We start from the raw sequence: 22,377 nt of genomic DNA on the forward strand, positions 1-22,377 counted from the left end.
ATTTCCATGCTTCTTCTTCCCGATCATTTTGACATGCGGAGGGTCAGATGAGAGCTGGAGGCAGTTTGGAGCACCCGGAAGAATTCAGTGAATCATGAGGTCCAAGAGTTGTAAGCCTTGACTGTAAGTGCTGATGGGAGACAAAGGAGAAGCCTGAGAGAAGCAGACAGTGAACTTAGTGCGGAAACATATTTTGGAATCACTTACGGTTCAAGACCGGCTGACCGGCTCCGAGAGTCGTTGACGGCCTTCACGGCGGTCCCAGGATGCCAAGTATATGAAATTTGAGAAACAAGAGCATTTGTAGAAATATGCGGGATCAAGTGGGGTAAGGTCTGGTAAGGTGGTGCAGGTGGTGCCTAGGTTAGGCTAACGTGGGCTTCAGGCTGCTTCAGGTGATCATAAAACAAGATGATGATTCCAGAATTTCAATAGACCGAATTAGACCGCGAGACCAACTTACCTGTTATCCCCTTTCGTAATTCCTTTCAAACTATCTTCCTATTGGAATTCGAAGATCAACTTCATTTACATGAGCACAGATGGGAACCCAGGCGTATTCAACATTTAAGGCATGGTTTCACGAACGAGGAGGTTATTTACATGATGGAGTCGGCTTCACATATACAGGTATTGCCACCCACCATCATCATGAGCCTCACCAACTGATATAAATCAGGTTTATATAGCTTTATTCGTCTTCACAGTTGTACAACACCTGAATAGCGCAACATCTTATTAGGAAATGCTGGACATACTGCAGTAGCTACGGAAGATATACCAACAAATGCCACGATAATAACTTGCCCTTTCTCCCTCGCTATCACCGAAGAACTGGCAAAGCGAAACTTGTCGAATTTTTTCTCTGCAGACAGCTCGGTAGAGTGGACTGAAAAGCAGTGGATCAGCACGTACATCTGTCTTCACTGGATTCTGTCCGATTCCAAGTGAGACAAATCACAACATCTTTATCCAATAGATCCTCAAGCTGATGAACGAAAAGACCCACAGAACTTGAGCATTATCCTTATCTTGATACTTTGCCACCCTTAAACCAACTCAGAACACCTCTTCAATTCACGAAGGTCGAGCTTGAAGCGTTCAAGGGATCCAACCTATATCACGCAACTCTCAATCGCGAACGTCAATTGAAAGAGGAATGGCAAGAATGCCAATCTGTACTTATAAGTCAGAATGATAGCTGGGGCAAAGGCTTTACCTGGTCGGTTCAATAGTCTCTAAGGTTCTGGCATTAAAATTCTGAAACACGCAGGGAACGATATCTGACTGCGGCAACATATGTCTCTTCGCGCGCATTTCCGTCCACTATCCTTTCTCCAAATCCAAGCCTCATAGCTACGCCGGAGACCAAGTTTGTCCTTCTTCCCGGAGTAGATGCTTTCAATCACAAGCGAGCGCAGGCAGTATCCTGGTCGGTGTCATACCCTGATAAATCCGGAAGCTTTGCCTCGTCATATAAGGGCCCTACTATATCTTTGGTTCCACACACTAAAACCTCGGCGGGCGAGGAGATTTTCAACAACTATGGTCCTAAACCCAATGGCAGTTTAATCCTTGGCTATGGCTTCTCGTTACCCGCCAATCCAGATGACACCATTCTTCTAAAAATAGGTGGATTCGAGAAGAAGTGGGAGGTAGGGCGTGCAGCTACAGGTGTTGAGGGTTTGTGGACAGAGCTCTTGCGAATGGTGAAAGAAAACCAAGGTGCCGACGAAGAAGAATACGAAATTCAAATGGATACAGCTGATATGTTCGCTAATATGTTGAATGATGTACTGCAGAAACTGCCTTCGGAAGAAGCATGTAGACATCAAGATCTACGCCCGGAAGTTGCAACAATGCTTCGTGACTATATTGAAGGCGAGAGAGGCTATCAAAATCGATTTGTGATTTTACTGACCAACAATCCAGGCCAAAGAGACATATTATCTTCGCTTTTAAGCTTTTGTGGAGAGAAAGAAGAGCTGGCAATCGAGCTGGCGCGAAGTCAGGGAGTGGAGCTTGTTATTGAAGACTGAGGTCTTATGTGTGAAGGAATGGGAGCCCCGGATCAGTGAATGGATCAAAGGTGATCGATTGATCCGATGTATGTTGTCTGCCTTCCAATCTCATCCAGTGCTCCGTTTCCCAATCCATCTTAACATCCTTCTGTACTTTTCCGCCGTACGTCTCGACTAATACTTTGCACGATCTTGTGCCTGCTGCGAGTAGCTCTACGCAAATCTTATGCGTGCTTTACCTCTCAATGCCAAATTACAGTATGAAATTAAAGTTTCCAAACCCGGCTGGCGCGTTATTGACTTCGAGCTATTAGGGAGAAGAAACGTAATCATCCCGACACCATAAGCGACCAGAAGCTTTTTGTTACCATCAGCAAAGACAAAGGAAAGGAAGAAGAAGACCTACCACCACGAGTCAAAAAGCGTACGTAGCACGAATCCAAGCGGCACAAACATATTTTTCATGTGCTACTCTAGCTAAACGCGCTGAGACGCGACAATGTCCTGCATGCGATGAACTTATTCCTTTACGTTTGATGGCTCGCCATGCCCAACTCGAGGCAGAACGTGTAGAAGAAATTATCAAACAAATCGGTTCATCTGAACCTATACTCTTGACAGATGAATTTAACGACCTAAGGTCAGTTATTCAACTTCCCAACTTACAAAGCCTGACATTAACGCATCGTTCAATAGTCGTCCAGGGCCTAGTACAGGCGCTCGCAGCCGCCGGTCTGCTATCAAGGCTCTCAAAGCCTTCACAACGTCCTCTCCATTCTCAGCTACGAATGAACAAGTGATCAAAACTATACAAACCATACAAAAACATCGCAAGCAGCGTCATGCTCGCTTCAAGGAAATGGCGAGGGAAGATGACGAAGGGTATTTGCGGTCAAACTGGGCGCGACGGAATAGAACTATGAATGATGAGGTCATTTGTCCTATTTGTTCAAGAGGTGTTCGAGGAGACCAAGATGTTGTCGATGCACACATCGACTCATGTCTGGCTGATGAAGCTCGAAGATCTGAAGAAGAAAGGGTCAGAAGAGCCGCGCAAGAGGGTCAAGAAGATTGGATGAATGCCGTTGACGTAGTATTACCGAATGGTGCTGTTGGCCATGTGGGGAATATCCAAGGTGCGTTATTGGCACTTTTTCTCATGTGTATCTGATACTGAAGTTCTTTTGTAGGAATGGGATTCCACTCACGCGACCCGGCAGATCAGGATGTAGAAGACGACATAGACATTGACGGGGATGACCAAGATACATACGGAGAAGCACAGTTCACGGAAGGAGATATCCTACCCGTAGACGAAGCTCATCCGGCACCAGTTGACGAGGACGTAGATGTTGAGATTGAAGGAGATCAAACTGACGAAGCCGATACTGCACAAAGGTCCCTGCGAGATCTCATTGCTGATAGCAAGGTCATCGTACGACAGACAACTCTCAGAGAAGGCTCCGGTAGTAACTCTCCAGTCACGCTCGTTGGTCGAGTACCTGCATCAGGGGATGTTGAAAGGTTAGATTCGGTAATTTCAAACGCGAGGCAAAAGAATGATACGAGGGCACTCATTGCAGCACTGGAAGAGAAAGTGCAAAGCCTAGTACGTTTCCGCAGTGGCAACGAATAGCTTCAACTAAATACTTTTCAGGAGTCTATCCATGTATCATCCTCTGCCTCTCTGCTGTGTCGGATATGCTTGGAACAGTATAGTGAGCCGACAGTATCGACTGGATGCTGGCATACGTGCTGCAGGGAATGTTGGTTACGCTGTCTGGGGTCTACCAAATTGTGTCCGATATGCAAACGAATTACTGGGGCAACAGATCTGCGTCGTGTGTATCTTTGATATACGCTTCTGTCTACCCCATCTCGTATTTCCACTGCTAGTCTTGATCGCTTGTGAACGCAATGTTTTTAGATCCTCTGCATGCTCATAAATTGCCACTACTTAGTAGTACGACGTATATAACCATCACTTCAAAACATAGGGCTGATGCATACTTAGAGGAATCTACCAAGTCTGCATTTCATTCATGAATCCGTACGGCGAACGAGTGAAAACAATCTATCACACTATTATATCGGACATGAAAATGCTCATGTTCGATGAGGTTCACGCTTTAAACCTGTAGAGCTACGGCTGGTAGCAGTAACCTCCCAGATTGATATCTCTTCCAGGAGTCTATTCATGTATTGTTCCCCTGGTCTGCGGGACGTGTTTGAAGCAGTATGCCGAGCCAATAGTATCGACTGAGTGCCGGCATATTGCTACAAGGAATTAGTTATACCTCACATGATAGTTTCAAGTTGGTGTCTGTAAGAAACATCGTCAGTCTAAAATTCTCAACTCGAGGCAACGAAGCAATTTTGAAGCTCATATCTGGCCTTGTCACATCCACATGTGGACCAATTGCGTGAAACCAGCCAGACAGTAGGCGGTTAACGAAGCAATGATGTTTCAGGGCAAAGGAAAGGATGTTTTGGACCCTTTACGTGCCACCACGACGCATATAATCGTTGCTCCATAAACTATAAGCAGCAAGACAGATGGATGCTTACTTGGAAAGATTGCAGGTCCAAATGAGAATTATGGGGGAACCTGAAAGGAAGGGTTTCATTCTGCGATATAAGTCAACCTTCACTATGGATCCAGAAGGCCTAGCACGAAAAAGCAGAGTAGAGAGTTGTATTAATCTATTGCAATATACCGTACATGGATGCGTTCACGCGCGAGGTTGTGGCATTAATGCTGCGTTCAGGCATGGGAAATGGAGGGCGCGTGCTCGTCGGAGGAAGACTAGAACTGAGGTCGCGAAAAGGATATTTCAACGCATGACACGTCATTCCCTTTGACATGCAATGCAGCAAATAAAATATTTTCAAGGTCTATGCCAGAGGACTGATAAGTCTAGGTAGGTGAGTGTCAATACTTGTGGAGAACGGGGGAAATGAGAGCTGGCGCGTACTTGATGAGCGAAGGCTGAGGATTGCTCCGTGTAAAACCGACATAGATGATAAACGGGATCCAGCCGTAGTGTAGCACAGTCTGTCAAGAAAAGTTCGTTAGAGGCGAGTAAGAACAGTAGAACCTTGCAAGACAACGCACGCGGCTGATTTCAACGACCTTTGCAATGCGTTCCTAAAGCCAAAAGCTCCTTCAGTATCGGTTAAAAAGATGCGTGAAGGAGGATATACATACCTTGGTATCTTCAGAGGGCATTTTTGGTGACGGTGAGGATGTGCTGTTCGTCTTTGAGTTGAATCACCACAACGAAAACCGCTCCTTCGGTATTCGCCGAAATGTTATTCCCACACATCCTGGGTTAACATTTTTGGTGACCCTTTTGCGCGGGGATTTCTATCCCATCGTCGCTCGCTTGAATCAAAGGCTTGGAAGTCTATACAATGGCTTTAGGACCGACATCGTCCGCCGTACACATAGCTTCCTCGGGGCAGCACAGTTCAATGTATGTCCAGCGTTTGCTTTTCGTCTAGTCATTCATATCTAATCGACTGCCCACCACTCACACATTCACATGTAGACGCACCCCACAAAATGTCGTCGTCCATCCTGTCGCCTTGTTCACAATCTTGGACCACTACCTCCGACGTACAGATCAACAAGACCGTGTGATCGGTACTTTGCTAGGTAGACGAACCGAGAGCGAAGTCGAAATCAGGTCGGCATTCGCTGTGCTACATAGCGAAACAGATGAACAAGTCGCGGTCGATATGGAATACCATAGAACGATGTACGAGCTACACCACAAAGTCAATCCTAAAGAGGCCATTGTTGGATGGTAACGTTTTTCTTATCCGGGGAAATTGTCATCCTGATCATATCTACGGAATAGGTACTCGACCGGATCGAATCTAAATACTTATTCCGCCCTTATCCAAAATTTCTACTCGCTAGATACTGCACCTCATCCTGCTGTGCATATCACGCTAAACACTGGCATTGTCGAGGGTGAAGAAGCTGGTGTAAAAGCGTACATTAGGTCCGTTAATTTTGAGTTGATGTTCCGACTGATGACTGACTATTCAATCAGTGCACCTGTTGGTGTCACTCCAAAAGCAGAAAATTGCGTTTTTGTACCTGTACCCGTGGAACTTCGGTTTCACGACGCAGAGCGAAGTGGAGGTATGTTACCTTCTTCAGCCAGAATTTTCCCTGCTTTCCGTTCTAAATCTGATGGCAAATGCAAATAGTCGATCTCCTCGTCGAAACCCAAAAATCCGGCTCAACTTCCCAACAACCAATTCCCGACCTAGAAGTCCTAGAAAAATCAATCCAAGACGTCTCTTCCATGCTCGACCGTGTTCTTGCTTATGTTCAATCTGTCATTCGTGGCGAAACAAAAGGTGATCCTGCAATCGGAAGGTATCTAATGGATACACTTGGTACGAGTGTGGGAGTGGGAGAGGAGATTGGTGGATTCAATGGAAGTTTGCAGGATACACTCATGATATCCTATCTGGCAAATCTTGTGAGAAGTCAGGCGGAGGTATCGACGAGGTTGGCTCTTACTGCTGCTTCATGATCTACATGTCGTCAGATTTCTTTTTTCTTCCAAGGTTGAGGCAATTCCACGTTGTTTTTATCTCAGTTGTCTTGATGATATTTGAGGAGAATGAAGAAACAAGTATCTGGGTATATTCAGCTATTAAAGATACGCGAATGTTGCTGGTCATGACGAGCAGCGAGGATATCGCCCAATGGCCAGGTATTCGCTGGGCCATGCGTGGTTCTATTGAAACCGTCTTTATCTTCATCGAGTTCGCCGGTGCGCAACATTCGACACTTGGCGGCTTCTGTCGCCACAAGGGGTCGAACAGCATGTAGCAGGATTTGTTGAGAACCATATGGCCCAATATTGTTCAGTCTGACTGAAGCTGAAAGAAGACTCCGTGCATGAAGAAAGAGATGAAGATATTGCGATCGTTCTACAATCTCAAGTTCAATAATAAGCCAAGTGAATAGATCTTTGGACTGACCTAATGTAAGGCCCAATGCACCCGTAAGCATTCCCCAACAGACGGGTAAATGACCGGGAGTTTCTTCACTCCTGATAAGGACTTTATATTTATCCAAGAGTCGCGTTAAACGTGCTTCGTGAAGTCGAGTAGTTTCATCTATATTCGATGATATACTGAGAGGTCGTGAAAAGCCTTTGGAATATAATGTAAGAAGAGCGATTCCTTGGGCTTTAGATGCTCTCCTTGCAACGTGGTTGAGCGTCATCACTTCATACAATTCATCCAAGGCGATGAGTTTCTTCACAGCTCTATCAACCTCGCCTTGGTCATTCTCTGGTGAATTCTTCGCGTTCGCGTAGGTTGATATAATGCGATGTGCGTCGGAAACGAAAGGAAGTGCAAGATGTGCGTATGATGGAAGACTATCCTGAACGAAGTCGATTATGGAAGAAGAAGAGTTTTGGGATAAGAAACCATGAGCAACGTATGATTCCAGACCGGCTGAGGCTACAAATGAGCCGGTTGGTAGATTACTGTCTGCGAGGAGTAGCAGAATGTACATTTCATCGTCGTTGTCCATGGAAGCCTTTTGAATAGGGAGGAAAGATAATCATCGGTCGCGATCAGAGGCAATACCACTTCAATATTAATAGCGCAATTATAACCATTACGGAGTGATCGATTCATCTACAGTCGCACCAGTGCACTTCTTAATAGCCTAAGCTGGCTTAACCATGCCGTTATTTCTATTCTGATTCTCAAAGAAATTCCTACTATTACAGAATTTCGTTCAGCCAAAGGTTGAATAAGTATTTGTTTACGACGTTCGTATCTCTAAGCCGATAGAAGAGAAAAAACAGGTTACGCCACTTTAATCACGACCTTTCCTACATGTTTCTGTGACTCAAGATAAGCATATGCTTCCCGAGCTTCCTCCAACGAGAAAACCTTGGAGATTACTGGTCTGGTCTTAGTAGGGTTAGCTGAAATGAGGCGGTTCATGTCTTTGAATCTGAAGCAACCAGTAAACATCTGAGTTTTATGTCAAGCTGCTCCACTGACTGTGCCACAGAACCAATCAGGATTCCGCGCAGAGTGATGGCCTTGAAAATGATTGGAATGATAGGATTAGCATCGCTTTTGTCCTTTGGCGTAACCTGAGTGAGAATGAGAACATCTTTTGGACCCGGAGAACTAACCTCGGAGACAATGCCAATTGCATGCAATTGGCCAGCGACGCGAACCGCATTCATGCTTCTCGGAAGAGTACCAAGTCCACCCACCTATGATTTACAATCGTGATCTTTAGTCAAGAAGACTTCGAGTAACGGGAAAACGAACTTCGAGGACATGATCAACACCAACACCATTTGTCTACCACCCTTTAGTAAAACGACTGGCATGTGGAAGGGTGCAACATACCAATTTCAGGACCTCCTTATCCCAGTCCGGATACTTCTTATAATTGATAAGATGGGTGGCGCCAAGATCAGCAGCATTTTGTAGTTTCTCGTCCGACGAGGAGGTGGCAATGACAGTAGCACCCGCTGCTACCGCGAATTGAAGACCGAAACTGGAAAGTTATCTGTTATCAAGATATAACATGAAACAATGAGTATGATTACGCACATCGAGACACCTCCGGTTCCGAGAATCAGGACCGTATCACCGGCCTTGATGGGCACGGGTCCATTCAAGGCATTGTATGCTGTCAAAGCAGCGCATCTGTAATTAATAGGACTCAATATTTCATTCTCAGTTTGCAATCGTCTTCACTCACGGGAGTGTAGATGCCTCTTCGTAACTGAAGTGTTCCGGAAATTTGACGAGCGACTGAACATAATGGTCAACTGATAAGACGCTTCGTCAATCTGAAGCCAACACGCACGTGTGCAGGAAATGTGCGATATTGAGTTAGAACTCCATGTGATTGCCCACCCAACGAGCTCTTTATTATATCCGGGGTCGGGTCTCCGTAAAGATGGTCCGTAGAGAAATTGGCACAGACGCGGTCGCCGACTTTGAAATCTAGAACACCTTCACCAAGAGCTATGACCTCGCCAGCCATGTCAGAGCATGGAACAAGCTGATCCGGAATATCTCTAGATAGAAATGTTCACAACCTAACCAAATCATCGCAGAAATATGTCGGCTTACTTTGCGGCGTAGACACCCTGGGCCACCAACAGATCGCGATACTGCAATGGGAGGAGACTCGTTAACGAGGTATACTGACTGGTCTCACATTGCCTACCTGGAGTGAGACCGCATGTACTTTGACAAGCACTTCATGAGGCTTGGGACGGTTTACTGGTTTCTCCTTGAGCTCAAGGTCGAGGTAAGAGCCAAGCTGACGATAATCATAATACTCAGTAATGGAAATTCCAAGATGTTTTCAAGCGTACCTTTGGGAAGTGATATTGGCGAGTAATTGTGGGTAAGGACATGATCGTTTTTCAGTCTGAGTCGCTCCTCACATGCTGATATACACTGTATATCTCATGTGGTGGATCTCGATGATCTAATTATACAGCATTGATGTTTCGAGCAATGGCGTCATCCTCCCCCGTCTTATCAAGCACAGTTCAGCATGACCGGATGATAAATGGAATCATGGATAGAAGCAAGATAGAAGTGCTCGAGTACGTGGTCAGCTTCCACGCCAATTATCTGGACCTTCGGGCCGGATCCAGTGACACCAAGAGTGTGTACATACGACCTCCAAAACTCTCCATCCCGACATATGGAGTGACAATTACAGCGGTGCCGGTAGGAAGCGCGACCTGAAGACCGAAGCTAGAAATAGAACACAATTGAAAGCCCATTTGCTAAAAAGTGCCACCGCCATCTGGCCCAAGAGAGTGAACCGAACAATTTGAGTGCGTGAGTCCTGCGGCGGGTCAAAGGTAACGCCCCCTTACCTTCTGACTACTGGGACCCCGGCAGTATGGCTCGCGGCAGACCTTTATTCTTTCGCCTCCATTCATTCCCATATAATCGCCTTTCTAGTTGACTCTATCCTTCAGATTCCCGAGGCCTCGCTTGGCAAAGAAGTAAATTGGATACTCTATGCGCATATACTCGCAAGAAGATGAGTTGATCAAATTGTCGGTGGGGATATACTAATATTGTTGATTGTTCTCACATATCCATCTCATTCGCAAATACAGTCTCAGTGCGCCAGCCACCTTCTGGACCAACAAAACAAGACCAGAGTTGGACTCTTATATGTCTGTAGTGCTCATAGCGTTGGATCGTACTCAGGCGCATCTGACATCTGAGTCTCGCTTATCAGACGACAAATTTCCAACAGCGGGTGAATAAGAGAGCAGCAAGTTAAAGGTGATCATCATTCGAGCTTCAGCTAGAGCCTAGCGACAAGATTTTATGAACAGCGCAACGTTGGGCAGGTTCATGAACGTTCAAATTAACGACCGGAGGCGTGCTTGCCGAATGCTCGGGAGTAAATGCGGCGTTTAACGGCAAAGCAGCTGCCGCATGATAAAGCCCCGGAATGCCGGGAGTGAAATGCGGAGTTTGACGGCGGCAAGGCAGATTCACGTGATAACTGGAGCTCCGGCTCCGGAGCTGGCGGAGGACGAGGACATTGGGCGAGAAAGGGCGGATGCAGTTCAGCAACCACCCATGAAGGCCGTGCGCACTCTCCGGGCCTCGTCGCACTCCCGCCCAGCACTCCCGCACCGCGCCAGGTTTTCCACAGTCTCAATACCCAGGGCTCCCCACCGAGCTCAGAATTCGTCCCTTGCTTCTCTTTCTTCCGGACCGTCATCTTCTCAAGGCCTTGATCCTGGCCTCTTTGCTCGAATACCAAACACCCAACCAACATACACACCTCAGCCCCCAGATAAGGGTCAGTGTCCCTGCATGTTTTGATCACATCCTTGATTGGTGGATTAAACAATACTTGATGGCTTAGATGTCGCTACTCCGTTGTCACGATACCGAGAACTCATAGAAAGTGGTGCCCTACGTGGTGACGAACATCAAACTCGCATCATTCAGAAACTACAACGCTTACATGATAGGCTGGCCTCGTATAATCCACCGCCAGTGCTTCACCCACCCAAATCCTCTGGACTGGTGCGCCTTATCTTTTTTTTTTGTGCCATAGAAAGTCTAATGACCATTAGCTCTCTCGTTTGTTCGGCCGTGAGCAATCCTCAGCGGTAGCACCTACTATAGACGTACCGAAAGGACTTTACTTATATGGCGATGTCGGCACTGGAAAGACTATGCTCATGGACCTCTTCTACCATACCCTTCCACCTAATATTTCTCGCAAACGCCGCGTTCATTTTCATGCTTTCATGGTTGATGTCCACAAGCGAGTTCACGCTGCAAAGATTGCTCTCGGACTCAATGGTGGCGATCCCATATTGCCCGTAGCCAGGGATTTAGCCGATGAAGCCGTTGTACTGTGTTTTGACGAGTTTCAGGTACCGTATCAAAATATTCTGCCCAACACTACAATGTTGACTGGTGTCTATTCAGGTCACCGATATTGCTGATGCTATGATCCTACGGCGTCTACTTGAATCGCTGCTCAGTTATGGCGTTGTATGTGTCATGACGTCCAAGTAAGTTGTCTTCATTTGAACCTAATCAATGTGTGTATGTTGATTTTCATCTCATATAGCCGGCAACCAGACGACCTATACAAGAATGGGATCCAGCGATCGAGCTTTATTCCAACGATCGAGTTACTCAAATCGCGATTTGAAGTGACGGACCTGAACTCAGGAACAGGTACATCAGTCATTCATCCTTCCTTCATCCTTCTGACCGGTTCTAGATTACCGAAGACTGCCTCGTGCCCTCTCCCATGTCTACTACGATCCCATCACCCCAGAGACCATGAACGAAGTGCACAAAATCTTCGGCGCACTTACATCGTCCAACCCAGCTGACCCACCTATACTAAACCGAACCGTTGATTCTTGGGGTCGAAAACTCATCGTCCCCGAGAGTACATCTAATGTAGCCAAGTTTGATTTTGAAGATTTATGCGGTCAACCGCTGAGCGCTGCCGATTATATCGAACTTACCAATCAATTCGGAACTATCTTCGTGCTTAATATTCCCAAGATGGGATTGAATCAGAAGGATTTGGTTAGTTTGCTTGTGATTAAGGTTTTTTTAATGCCTTTTTACTGATAAATCGACCAGGCTCGCAGGTTTATCACTTTTATTGATGGTAAGTTATTGAAACACAAATGTTCGCGGGCACCTGTGCTCATCATCTAATGCTTGGTTAGCGTGTTATGAGAGTAAAGTATGTATACATCCAATCCCCGCCTTGACTAAACTCAATTTGAGAATCTCATAGACAAAGTTATTCGTGACGTCGGAAGTACCAGTATACCAAGTCTTCTCAGATGATACCCAAACCGATAACAAGGGTATTTCCGACCATATGCGCAGCGTCATGGATGATCTCGTGAGTTTGTAAACTCTCTCTTCTGCCTGGTTATAACACCCCATTTTTGCTTTACAGGGTTTATCAAATGATATAGTTGGGAGTAGTTCAATGTTTACGGGTGAAGAAGAGGTGTTTGCTTTTGCTAGAGCTTGTTCGAGGCTGGTGCAGATGGGGAGTAAAGAGTGGGCGGAGACTGCTGGTCAGCATTAAGATGATATTATTCATGAAGGGAGGGTGGTGTGAATTTCCTAATGAGTTCTTGATCTAAGGAAGTCCTATACTCAGAATCTTGGATGTGGCTGTCTATTTTGTATAATCAGCATAATCTTTCTAATCAAAGCAGTCAGTTTACTTAGGGATTTCGGTAACTTTCGAGCACATAGAAGATCACTCGGGTGGGAGAGTTTTGCGGTACCGAACTTGACAGGACTGACTCGTCCCTCAATCGAATTGAGGGCTACTGATCATGATCGAAGCTAAGATAAAGGGCAAGCGTTAAGTCTTCCTTTGAAGAGTTTGCAGCTAGGTGGTTGGCTTTACTACTGCATTGAATAACAGACGACAAACGATTTGATGATGTACACTTTCTTAAAATCTCTACACTACCACCACCCACCACATTGCTCAGAATTGATTCCAATTATTCTTCATATCCCACTCAACCCCCTTCCTCTCACATCCACAATCGAACTTCCTCTCGTCGGATTCATGGTAGGCGTGAAATACTCATTAGCATCGATATCACCATGTTGAAGTTTCCCATTCTTGAGAATAAACTGTACGACATCAACGTCTTTGTGTGTGCCAAAGATGGTATCGAGTTGTTGATTCGAAGGTGTCTTTTGAAGACCTTGTGTTCCTTGACCAGTGTGATACACCGAGTATGCTAGACAAGAAATGAGGTTTCATACATGTTATTGGGATTGGGAGGATCAACTTACAATCGACGACGTCTACTAAGGGAATGGATCTGAAGAGAGAGTTGCGTATTTGGTTAGAACATCTCTATATCCAAAAGAGAGATACGAAAGAAGTATATTTACGTGTCTGGCGACCAAATATATAAGTATCGTCTTTAATCACCAAGAAGAGAAACTGCACTAACCTCCATCTTTCCATTTCCGATACTAAAAAGAACAAAACATCAGAATCCAGACGACCCAAAAACGAAACTAGGACCTACCTCTGCAAAATTAACATACACCATATACTCGTCCGTTGATTGAGAATCGGGTTTGTAAACGACAAGTGTCAGATTCTTAGGCATGTTTGAGAGGCGACAAAGTGAATGTAAACGCGGTGATTGAAGTACAAGTCGTTGAGAGATAGACCAATCTCGGGCGCTTTATACGCTTCGCACATTTGCGGAAATTGACGTCACCCTACGTCACGCGACAGCGCCTCGCACGTGATAGGAGTAGGTTACCGCTTTTGGAAGATACCCACCTTAACTGGCTCGCTCTGGCAGTGCTCTTAGAATATTTTCGCTCCCATTTAGAGGGAATCATGGAGCAGTTTGCGCCACGTCGCCACCTCAGAAGGCGAAAGCACATTCTTACCGTCTAGTCGACTGGATGGAGTGGAAACTCGTAACGTTAACAGTAGGACGAGCTTTGAAGAGCATTCGTTTGTAGCACTGGAGGCAAAGAACCTATTTCCGTCGAATATAGCCACCATAAATCCGAGAGACTTCGGGGTCTAGAAGTAACAAATGTCGTCGATAAGCTATTCATAGAACGAGAATACAAAGGATTGTCTGGTTCTCTCCACTTCACCCATCGTCCTCCAATTTCGACCAATCACAAGCCTTCCGTCTTTGTCCAAGGTTCCTTGTTGGGGATCCCAATTCAACAAGCGGCACCAAAGATGGACTTGTTCGGCAAGGAGGCGACGTGTGTCAGAACAAATAATAGCAATAACTTCTCATTACTCACCGGCCATGAGCGCACTGAAATGGGTAAGCGGTGAGTGCGAGCCGACGCACGAGGCTCTCACACTGCATGCGGCTCAGCGAGTCGTTGAACATGATCGCGCCTATAAAGAGAATTACTATCAACGTCGATAAATTACATGGAGAGGTAGTGGGCTACCTCGGCAGGCCTTTGAGTTGATCAGGTTCAACAGGGGCTTAGGGCAATATCGAAGGGCTTTTAACCACACAAATTCTTCGCCATGCCGCTGGGTTTGATCTGGGTTAGGTGAACTGAAAGAGGAAGGCTGATCTTCTTGTAGCTGGGCGAGGAATCCTTTGACCAGATTCTGCAGCTCGTCTTCTTGCAGAAGCTGGGATTCCAGTGACAATCTGAGTCAGCCAGGTTTTTGATCATACCAAAATATTACCTTGTCACTAATAATCTCCGGAATTGCCTCGACCAGCACCTGCGCGAATGTTCTGTTGTCACTTTCGTGTATCAAGCGTTCGGATCCACTACCCGGCGTAGAGTATCCCGCGAGATGGATCCCCCAATTTTGGAACGCTTCTTGGATTTCTTTCGACTCCTGCAGTGTCCGCAGTTCATGCCAGGTCACAAGTACAGGCTTTGGAGGTGCAAGGGTCCTGAGCTCAATCCGGCGAGTCGGGTCCGCTTTGCCATCTCGATTATTCAAGAAACCCAAACATAACTCTTCCAGGAATGTTTCCACGCGAATACGCTCATCTGCTGCATGTTGGTCAATCAGGACGAGGGTTAAGGCATCATGATTTGGGATCGCAACTTCATTCGGCAGGGTGGATTCGGCCTCTCCATGTCCATACTCGTGAGTGGGAATAAGACAGGCAATGAATTTCAGGTCAACTTGACCAACAATTGTTGCCGTGACTAAATCGCTCCTTGTATAAAAACCTGATATCGAACGTTGGGGTGAAAAATGTTGTAAATCTGCAGATTGGTGTCTTGATGATTTTCCTCCCGTGCATTCCGCTGTCGGAAGACTAAGTAATGATGAACAAGTGACGGGTATCTTTGGCTCCCGTAGAGAATACGAATGGTTAGCCTATAAAAGATTGAGCTTCTTCACCCAATGTCACTTTTTGGGGAACATACGCACTGCAAGAGCGTTACAAAGCCATGTGGGAAGCGGCAATGTTATTTGTGATCCGGATTTGGGTCCTAAGGAATGAAGGGTTCGCCTTTTGCTGTAATCCCGCCCCAAACCAATAAGAGCTTCAAGGTCTGCGGTAGGGGCCAGAAGTAGCTCTGTGGCTTGTGAAGCGTCGGCGGGTAGATTATAATTCATCTCTCGAGGTTTAACAGGAACATGCAAGTTTGGATCGGAATATGTTTCTTGCGACAATGGCCGCCAAGTTGAGATTTGATTCGAAGACGATTCATTCCTCTCGTAGTCCAGAAGGACCTCATTTCGTATACAAGGCCTTTCATGTGTTTGTGTCCTCCGAACACTCCGTAAATCCGAGGTGCCATGTATGAAATTGTTTTTGACGAGGAATCCCCGTACGATAGAAATTAGAAAAGAGATGACAGAATTTTTATCCTATATGACCTATGAGTCAAGATACATGGGGTAAACTCGATCGAGAATCTGACCTTGAGTGCCACGATCGTTTTTGTGGGATCGAAGCCATTGTCGACCTCACCAGACGGAATTAACACGTTCAATACATACACCGGTTTCATCTCAAGTTTCCGTGGGGAACGACGTGTCCCTTTGAGTAAGACAATAAAAATTTGGCGCACGAGGAAAAGCTGCACAGCATACCGACTTGTGTATCACCAACTTCATTGCGAGAATCAAAGGACTGTCGTTCGAAGGTATACCGGTGAGTCTTGATCAGCGGTCACCGGAACGAAACTTACGTTCTTTCCGAAGCTGCTGGACGAAAACTGGATGTCAATAAGCCTATGCAGATCACATAATGAGACAGGACGGCTATTGATATCTAAAATAAGGTCAGTCAAGCAGCCATGAGGCTCACACACCCTTACATAGAAACTGAAAGATCTGGATGGCGTGAGAACTCCGAACTGCCGGTAAGTCGTAATTGGGTGTCACCTTCGAGGAAGCCCCGTGAAGACTAATAAAACCCTCAGCCCTCATCATCCCATCTGCGGCATCGACTATTGCGACTCGCTGTAAAGATAGTTAGCCAGATCCAACCCTAAAGGAGCATAATCTGTCATTCACCTCGGATAGAGCCCGGCCATACAGGTGTCGAAAAGTAGATAAAATGGAGGATGTCTGAAAAAGGGATGCTTTGTTTGATTGTCCATCTTGGCGCATCTTGTTCGTACCTTGGGTATCCGCATGGTCCGTGTATCAGGCCCACTCCCCCGATCCCTTTCAAGGTCTTCAAGTACAAAAGCCACGGATGGAGATACAAGGGCATAAGCCTCGACTTCTTGCCGAATCAGTTCCCAAGTTTTAGCAGCAGGAGGGTGTGATAAACGTCGAACGGGTAACTGCGGCAAAGATTGTGTTAGTGACCTTTATTTACCGCGAAAAATCCTGGAACGGGGATTTACATTGTAAAACGCGTCTCTAACACAGACAACAGTCCCCGGGGACTCTCTCCGCCAGCGGATAGCTTCACCTTGGTATAATACTTCATGAGCCTAGGCGATTTCCATGTTTGTCAGATGTCTGAATAAGAATCAAATGGATGCCAACTTTTTTAATAATACTCCAGGTCGTATGAGCTTTTGCAGTCCGGGATGCGATTTCTAGGCACGAAACTTGTGCCGCAGAAGCCAAGGCTGATAGGGAGAAATATCTATGTTGAGAACATTAATTGTTACGTGCCGAAACCCACCTTCGCCCCGGAAGCCATATGTTGACACCGCATTTGTGGAGTCAGGAGTGTACTTTTTCGAAGTGCCTGTGAACAAGTGAGGCCGTATGACGCAGTACACTATCAGGTGAGCTTACAGTACCGCTGACTAGCATCCTCCTCTGAGAAGGTCTCCAGGTCTTGTTTGCTAAAGCCCGATCCGTCATCACGTACCCAACACATCCACTCTGCGCAGTTGACTGAGACACTGATATTATTGGCCTTTGCATCTAAAGAGTTCTGTACCAATTCCGAAACTATTTGCGGAAGGGTGGTAAGAATTTGTGTTGAGCGTATCCGAGCCTGGGTTGGTTCATCGAGTTTAGCGAGTTGGGGCCTTTCGGCGGAGTATGTTCCTGATTCCATGTGAACATTTGAGGCCAAGCAAAAGTGTGGATGGGAAGCCTGCAACTGATTCAGACGTCCACGAGAATCATGGTGCACAAGTCGCACTTGGTTCAAGAACAGACGATGAGCCACTTCATTAAGCCTGAGAATTATCATATGACCTCAGCTCTTTGACCTCAACTCTTGGAATCGGAATCTCGTCTAAAAACGTACTAGTACTCCTTGATCTTCCAAAGTCTGTCGATGCGGTCGTTTTCCTTCTCGGCTCCAGTCAGTCAATGATAGCCTGAAACTCACTCCTGCTCCCACCACCCGAATTTTATCCGGGATTCATCTTGGGAAGAATGCACTTCCTCCCAGCCAATCTCCGCAGAATTTGATATCGAGATTGTCCTAGCTAAATTAGCTACAGGATCGTACGTTGTACCACATGAAGGCTCAACTGGCATTGTTGCTAATGGCGTCGTGCCTGGTCAGATAAAGATATATTAATTTGTATATACCGTAGTACCGGAACTCGTATCTTGAAGCCCTGCTCCGCGACTTCCGATGCTTATGTGTAGACGGGTTTTGTCTACCAATCTGGCCTTTGATTCATGGTCACTATCTGATAATTCATATTGTTATATTAAGGATGTCCCTTAAACTTATTCAGGCTTGACTTGAAAAACTATGAGTCAAGACTTGGTCTCATTCAAGTACTGGCACATATCACTACAAGTAGTCAACGATGGTTGTATCACAGGTTGACGAGGCATTAACTCGACTAGAGTTACAAGATCGGAATGAACAAGCATGAACAACCTCTTTTATCCTCGTACCTTCAAGTTAATTAAATATCACAACGCCGAATCCATCCCCTTTTGTCGCCATATGCAACAACGTCTCCTGCGCACGTGCATGGCGGCGTCGCTCTGGCCTGCGTTGACACAAGTGTCTTTCGCGATCGCCCTCTTCCCGTCTTGCCTTTCTGCAAAGCGCGAGCAGGTACAACTTCATTTACACACCGTCCCAACCAGTCTTCAATATCAACAAGCGCGTCATAACAATCTTTCTCTGTGAACGAGCCTGCGAGGTCGAATGGTATTGACTGTGTGTTCGTGACACCAGGTTTTCGAGTCGCGGAAGGTACCTTGAGGTTCTTGTGTCGAAGGAGTTTGACTGACAGATAGTGTAACCACTGAAACAAGCGGGGGAACAGCCCATCGTCAGGAATCAATGCAGAACATGGCAAGATGCTCGTATTACCATGACATTTGTTATGGGGTGGTAAGCCTTCCAACCTCCTCTTATGTAGTCTTGCATGAGTCTGTAAACATCGAATTGATAATCACCTAGCAACTAACCCATCAGCATAATCCAAAACTGTTTATGAAAGGGCCTTACCTTCACCCATAAACACCTCATCATCAAATGGTGTCCAGTGTACGACGTGCCCCGAATCCCCAACCCCGGCGTCCATTCGAGACAACCCCAAGTCGATTATAGTTACTTGTACACCATAAGAAGAGTCGTCCATGTAAACTTTTTCCAACGATTGTGACGATTTACTTTGCGCTTGATTCAGGGTATTGGTGAGTGAGCGTAATGGTACGGGTTGGGCGGGAACGTTGATGTCTTTTACAAGAATTTGACCCCAGTGGAGGTCTCGATGCTACCCAATACCAACGTCAGAAGTGAAGAAAGAAAAAGGAATATTATATACCTCGAATGAGACGAGTTGTTCGGCATGCGCTAACGACTTCGCGACTTGCCAGAACAGACTACATGCTTGTCTCCAACCCGTCTTTGTTGGGTTTTTGAATGTATATGCTTCAAGGTCCGGCCCACCGTTTGAGAGGACGATGATCGCGTAATACTGAGAAGCCGTGAATGTATCTATTACATACAAAACGGGCATTTAGCACTGATGACGAGAGGCGGTAAACAGAGTTACCTGGTCGAATGCTTTCTGAGCCTTTCTGCTCATTGTATTCATCCCAGAGGTTCAACAATACCTCTGGATATTTGCCTCTCACGACATACGTCTTGAGCAACTCAACAAACCTGTCATGCACATCGCCCATAGCCCTCGTAACGATAATCTCCTTCCGTACATCCTTCGCGTCGCTGGGTGCGGGGCCGTCATCGAGTTCTTCCTCGTCCACGAAGCTTAGTTCATCTCGAAGTGGTATCACTTTCAATACTACATCGCCAATCCCAAACACCTCTGAATAACTCGCTTCTCCAATCTTTCTGAACATCATCGTTCTATCGTCCTTCTTCCTTTTCGCAGTGCGCCTTGCGTCCTGAAGAATTGGGTCCAAAGGAAATGATTTTATGAATGCTGAAAACTCGTATGGGCCGGTTTCCTCCTGGAAGCATTCTTCCAATAGCGGTCGCAGATATTCCGGACAACGCTTTCCTGATTGTAGTGCATTTAACTCTTCTGAAGCCAGATCAACGTCTAACTCGGATAAATCGAACGAGAAGTCGATATCGGAATCTGATGGGGTGGAGGGTGATGCCGGCACATTTCGTCCGAATGCAAATCGACTGCTTGTATTCAAGTTGTTCCTGCTTTGGCCGTGACGTATTGGTGTCAGCTGCCGCAGCTGAAGAGAGGGTGAGGGTATCATTTCATAACAAGTTGAATGTCGAGACGGTATAGGTCCCCGTTGCCCTAGTCGGGACATTGTTTTCTGGTAGGGTATCGCTTTGGGTTTCGGAGGAGTGATTTGTTTCGAGGACAGTACTGATGGCTTAGATGGCAGCTTGTAAGGGGCCGGGGGGATCACGACTTCGACTTTGAGGCCTTTGGGTTGTGGATGTGTCGTTGTGGACTGTGGCCGACCAGATATGGATGCCTGCGGTTGGTCTTTCATATTCATCACAGTGGATGGGGAAGGAGAGCCGGGAAGTAAATGAGTTTCCTCTCCTTCACCATCGCTTTCTTCTTCTTCGTCGGAGACAACAATCGGGTTAACGACACGCCTCCTTCGAGGGTGCACTCGCAAGTTCTGTCCATCCTCTGGTGGCCGTGGCAAATCGTCAACCGCCTCTGGAAATTGTGTGTCCAGTTGTACCGTCGTTTCAATGGGTGATGGTATGCTAGCAACTTCGGCTGAAGGAACACGGTCGAATACAAGTGCACGCTTCGTCACCAGAGGTATATCAGACGCAGGGTGGTCCTTTCTAATCTGAGGGCCGGATTTCTTCGTCCTATTCTCTTGTTTAAGAGTTTCGCCCTTCGCGTTCAGGGTTTGAATATCCATCTGCACAGTCGATAGGGCCCTGGAAGTGACAAGACTCCTGGGCGATAAAGGTGCAGGTTTCTTGGGCACCTTCACCACAACGAATGCGGGGGAGTTTATTGTGAGCGATGATAAAGGTATTCGTGAGGGCGATGAGCCTTCTGCACCACGCTTGGTTGATTTCGACCTAGGCGTCCCCTGTGCCAAAATTTCTGCTACGCGCATTCCCCTCTTCATAACCTTCCTTGCCGGCGAACTACTGACTATAACCCGCCGATTCGCCAGAGATGCAGATCTCGACCCAGTCGAAGCAGGCTTTGATCCCGAGGAATCTGGCGGGGCATTTTCACGTTTCTTCATCCGATGAATAAGTGGCACTCTTTCCGAATTCGAAGGGGGTACCGAATCATCGGTGGGCGGTGCGTCTATGATACGCCGCCTACGCTTTCCGTAGACATTGATACTTTTGGTTCTTGAAGTTAACATCCCAAGAGCGAGGGTAGTTGTGGTGCAGAGAGCAAAGTGTTGTGAGATGCGCTGTCCACACGGCGTTTAATTGTCTCGTAGCTTGTCAGAGTATCCTGGTAAAAAGGTTCATAAAATTATAACTGTTAATTCTGAATAAGGCTGGCTTACCTGTGATGCTCAAAGGTCCGATGAAGGTCTTCCAGCTTCCAAACAACTCGATCGAAGTCCTGAACGCGTTAATCACATGACGCACGTGACATTGCCATGTGCACTCCAGCATTGTTGGCCCGGAATCCGGATCATATTTCTTCACTCCTTCATCGTGTCTTGTTGTATCGTATGCTTACTTGCCTAATACAACTCCGTGCCCGCGTCTTCTGGTTTTTCGTGAGTGTGGCCATGGGCTTGCATCTGGCCGTGCAAACCAAGTACACTCTTGACTTGGAACCACGACCTAGCTCCGAGCCGCGTGGACAACATTGTACTTCTTCATACGGGATTTACGTCTATACCAATGATACAACCGACCACATCAGCAATCGAGAACTACTAACAACCCTCTTTCATCGTACAAACCCACTGTGCTGGTCTTAATATACACCCTTCCAATTGAAGAAAACGATTGATTCAGAATGTTCACTGGAACCAAAGCTTCGCCGAGCTTTCGTCTTGACCTCTGTTTCAACTCACTTCCGTGACTTTAGGGACCCCACAGTTGGGGAAGATGGCCGCGTTATCAATGACAAAATAATCAATCAGCTGGATCACCCCCTTGATTCATCGTCGCGCTTCCCGCGTGCCCCATCCGGAATAGACTTTTGATGCCTTTTTGGCTAAAAGTTGGCCCCACAATGAAAAAGATTACCAAAATATTCTTAATCGAAAAAAGAAAAGTGCCTGGAATAATTGCCTCTTAGTGCTCGAACGTATATCTTCCTCTCCTCTTCTTGTGATGAATAATATTCGACTCGCATTGATCTAGTAGGGAGCGTGTCCTGAAGTCGTCATAAACAATAGCGACAGCTTGGAATCGACGTTCCTTCATCCGTGGAGGTTTTACGCCTGACTGATTTACCCGAACAATTTGACATT

At 46.4% G+C, this 22,377-nt stretch overlaps 10 protein-coding genes across 10 annotated transcripts; 4 read left to right on the plus strand and 6 right to left on the minus strand.

Moving 5' to 3' along the window:
• Window positions 1-505: 505 nt before the first annotated feature.
• On the plus strand, window positions 506-2,039 carry AGABI2DRAFT_188618 (hypothetical protein; the record flags this gene model as incomplete). The annotated part of the gene is made up of 5 exons (XM_006456734.1): window positions 506-630; window positions 743-947; window positions 1,004-1,234; window positions 1,349-1,881; window positions 1,933-2,039. The coding sequence occupies exons 1-5, from the start codon at window positions 543-545 to the stop codon at window positions 2,037-2,039; spliced, it is 1,164 nt and encodes a 387-aa protein (XP_006456797.1). The 5' UTR covers window positions 506-542.
• A 461-nt stretch (window positions 2,040-2,500) lies between these two features.
• Window positions 2,501-3,876, plus strand: AGABI2DRAFT_78651 (hypothetical protein; the record flags this gene model as incomplete). The annotated part of the gene is made up of 4 exons (XM_006456735.1): window positions 2,501-2,661; window positions 2,718-3,157; window positions 3,212-3,630; window positions 3,679-3,876. Coding segments are annotated over 4 exons (1,218 nt in total), but the record flags the coding sequence as incomplete, so codon positions are not given.
• An 815-nt stretch (window positions 3,877-4,691) lies between these two features.
• On the minus strand, window positions 4,692-5,274 carry AGABI2DRAFT_139438 (hypothetical protein). The gene is made up of 4 exons (XM_006456736.1): window positions 5,230-5,274; window positions 5,137-5,169; window positions 4,997-5,076; window positions 4,692-4,938 (listed from the first exon to the last, which is right to left on the minus strand). The coding sequence occupies exons 1-4, from the start codon at window positions 5,248-5,250 to the stop codon at window positions 4,917-4,919; spliced, it is 156 nt and encodes a 51-aa protein (XP_006456799.1). The 5' UTR covers window positions 5,251-5,274; the 3' UTR covers window positions 4,692-4,916.
• A 74-nt stretch (window positions 5,275-5,348) lies between these two features.
• On the plus strand, window positions 5,349-6,638 carry AGABI2DRAFT_139439 (hypothetical protein). Its single transcript, XM_006456737.1, has 5 exons — window positions 5,349-5,497; window positions 5,573-5,830; window positions 5,885-6,031; window positions 6,083-6,174; window positions 6,243-6,638. Exons 1-5 carry the CDS (start codon window positions 5,436-5,438, stop codon window positions 6,572-6,574), a joined length of 891 nt encoding a protein of 296 aa, XP_006456800.1. The 5' UTR covers window positions 5,349-5,435; the 3' UTR covers window positions 6,575-6,638.
• A 28-nt stretch (window positions 6,639-6,666) lies between these two features.
• On the minus strand, window positions 6,667-7,598 carry AGABI2DRAFT_188620 (hypothetical protein). The gene is made up of 2 exons (XM_006456738.1): window positions 7,029-7,598; window positions 6,667-6,977 (listed from the first exon to the last, which is right to left on the minus strand). The coding sequence occupies exons 1-2, from the start codon at window positions 7,588-7,590 to the stop codon at window positions 6,691-6,693; spliced, it is 849 nt and encodes a 282-aa protein (XP_006456801.1). The 5' UTR covers window positions 7,591-7,598; the 3' UTR covers window positions 6,667-6,690.
• A 273-nt stretch (window positions 7,599-7,871) lies between these two features.
• On the minus strand, window positions 7,872-9,533 carry AGABI2DRAFT_211948 (hypothetical protein; the record flags this gene model as incomplete). The annotated part of the gene is made up of 11 exons (XM_006456739.1): window positions 9,416-9,533; window positions 9,265-9,360; window positions 9,168-9,208; window positions 8,899-9,112; window positions 8,791-8,843; window positions 8,640-8,735; window positions 8,433-8,583; window positions 8,352-8,384; window positions 8,210-8,293; window positions 8,073-8,155; window positions 7,872-8,022 (listed from the first exon to the last, which is right to left on the minus strand). The coding sequence occupies exons 1-11, from the start codon at window positions 9,455-9,457 to the stop codon at window positions 7,872-7,874; spliced, it is 1,044 nt and encodes a 347-aa protein (XP_006456802.1). The 5' UTR covers window positions 9,458-9,533.
• Window positions 9,534-10,508: 975 nt separating this feature from the next.
• AGABI2DRAFT_146522 (hypothetical protein) lies at window positions 10,509-12,660 on the plus strand (the record flags this gene model as incomplete). The annotated part of the gene is made up of 10 exons (XM_006456740.1): window positions 10,509-10,881; window positions 10,948-11,111; window positions 11,162-11,467; window positions 11,523-11,608; window positions 11,668-11,777; window positions 11,824-12,140; window positions 12,198-12,225; window positions 12,287-12,303; window positions 12,358-12,468; window positions 12,526-12,660. 10 exons carry the CDS (start codon window positions 10,509-10,511, stop codon window positions 12,658-12,660), a joined length of 1,647 nt encoding a protein of 548 aa, XP_006456803.1.
• A 298-nt stretch (window positions 12,661-12,958) lies between these two features.
• AGABI2DRAFT_195798 (hypothetical protein) lies at window positions 12,959-13,775 on the minus strand. The gene is made up of 5 exons (XM_006456741.1): window positions 13,634-13,775; window positions 13,556-13,577; window positions 13,494-13,497; window positions 13,392-13,420; window positions 12,959-13,336 (listed from the first exon to the last, which is right to left on the minus strand). The coding sequence occupies exons 1-5, from the start codon at window positions 13,715-13,717 to the stop codon at window positions 13,098-13,100; spliced, it is 378 nt and encodes a 125-aa protein (XP_006456804.1). The 5' UTR covers window positions 13,718-13,775; the 3' UTR covers window positions 12,959-13,097.
• Window positions 13,776-17,129: 3,354 nt separating this feature from the next.
• Window positions 17,130-17,602, minus strand: AGABI2DRAFT_78389 (hypothetical protein; the record flags this gene model as incomplete). The annotated part of the gene is made up of 2 exons (XM_006456742.1): window positions 17,130-17,284; window positions 17,335-17,602. The coding sequence occupies 2 exons, from the start codon at window positions 17,600-17,602 to the stop codon at window positions 17,130-17,132; spliced, it is 423 nt and encodes a 140-aa protein (XP_006456805.1).
• A 656-nt stretch (window positions 17,603-18,258) lies between these two features.
• On the minus strand, window positions 18,259-21,401 carry AGABI2DRAFT_188624 (hypothetical protein). Its single transcript, XM_006456743.1, has 5 exons — window positions 19,521-21,401; window positions 19,290-19,462; window positions 18,971-19,238; window positions 18,833-18,918; window positions 18,259-18,764 (listed from the first exon to the last, which is right to left on the minus strand). The coding sequence occupies exons 1-5, from the start codon at window positions 21,301-21,303 to the stop codon at window positions 18,417-18,419; spliced, it is 2,658 nt and encodes an 885-aa protein (XP_006456806.1). The 5' UTR covers window positions 21,304-21,401; the 3' UTR covers window positions 18,259-18,416.
• Between the last annotated feature and the right edge of the window lie 976 nt (window positions 21,402-22,377).

This window comes from Agaricus bisporus (genome assembly GCF_000300575.1).
Source record: "Agaricus bisporus var. bisporus H97 unplaced genomic scaffold AGABI2scaffold_14, whole genome shotgun sequence".
NCBI classification, from domain to species: domain Eukaryota; kingdom Fungi; phylum Basidiomycota; class Agaricomycetes; order Agaricales; family Agaricaceae; genus Agaricus; species Agaricus bisporus.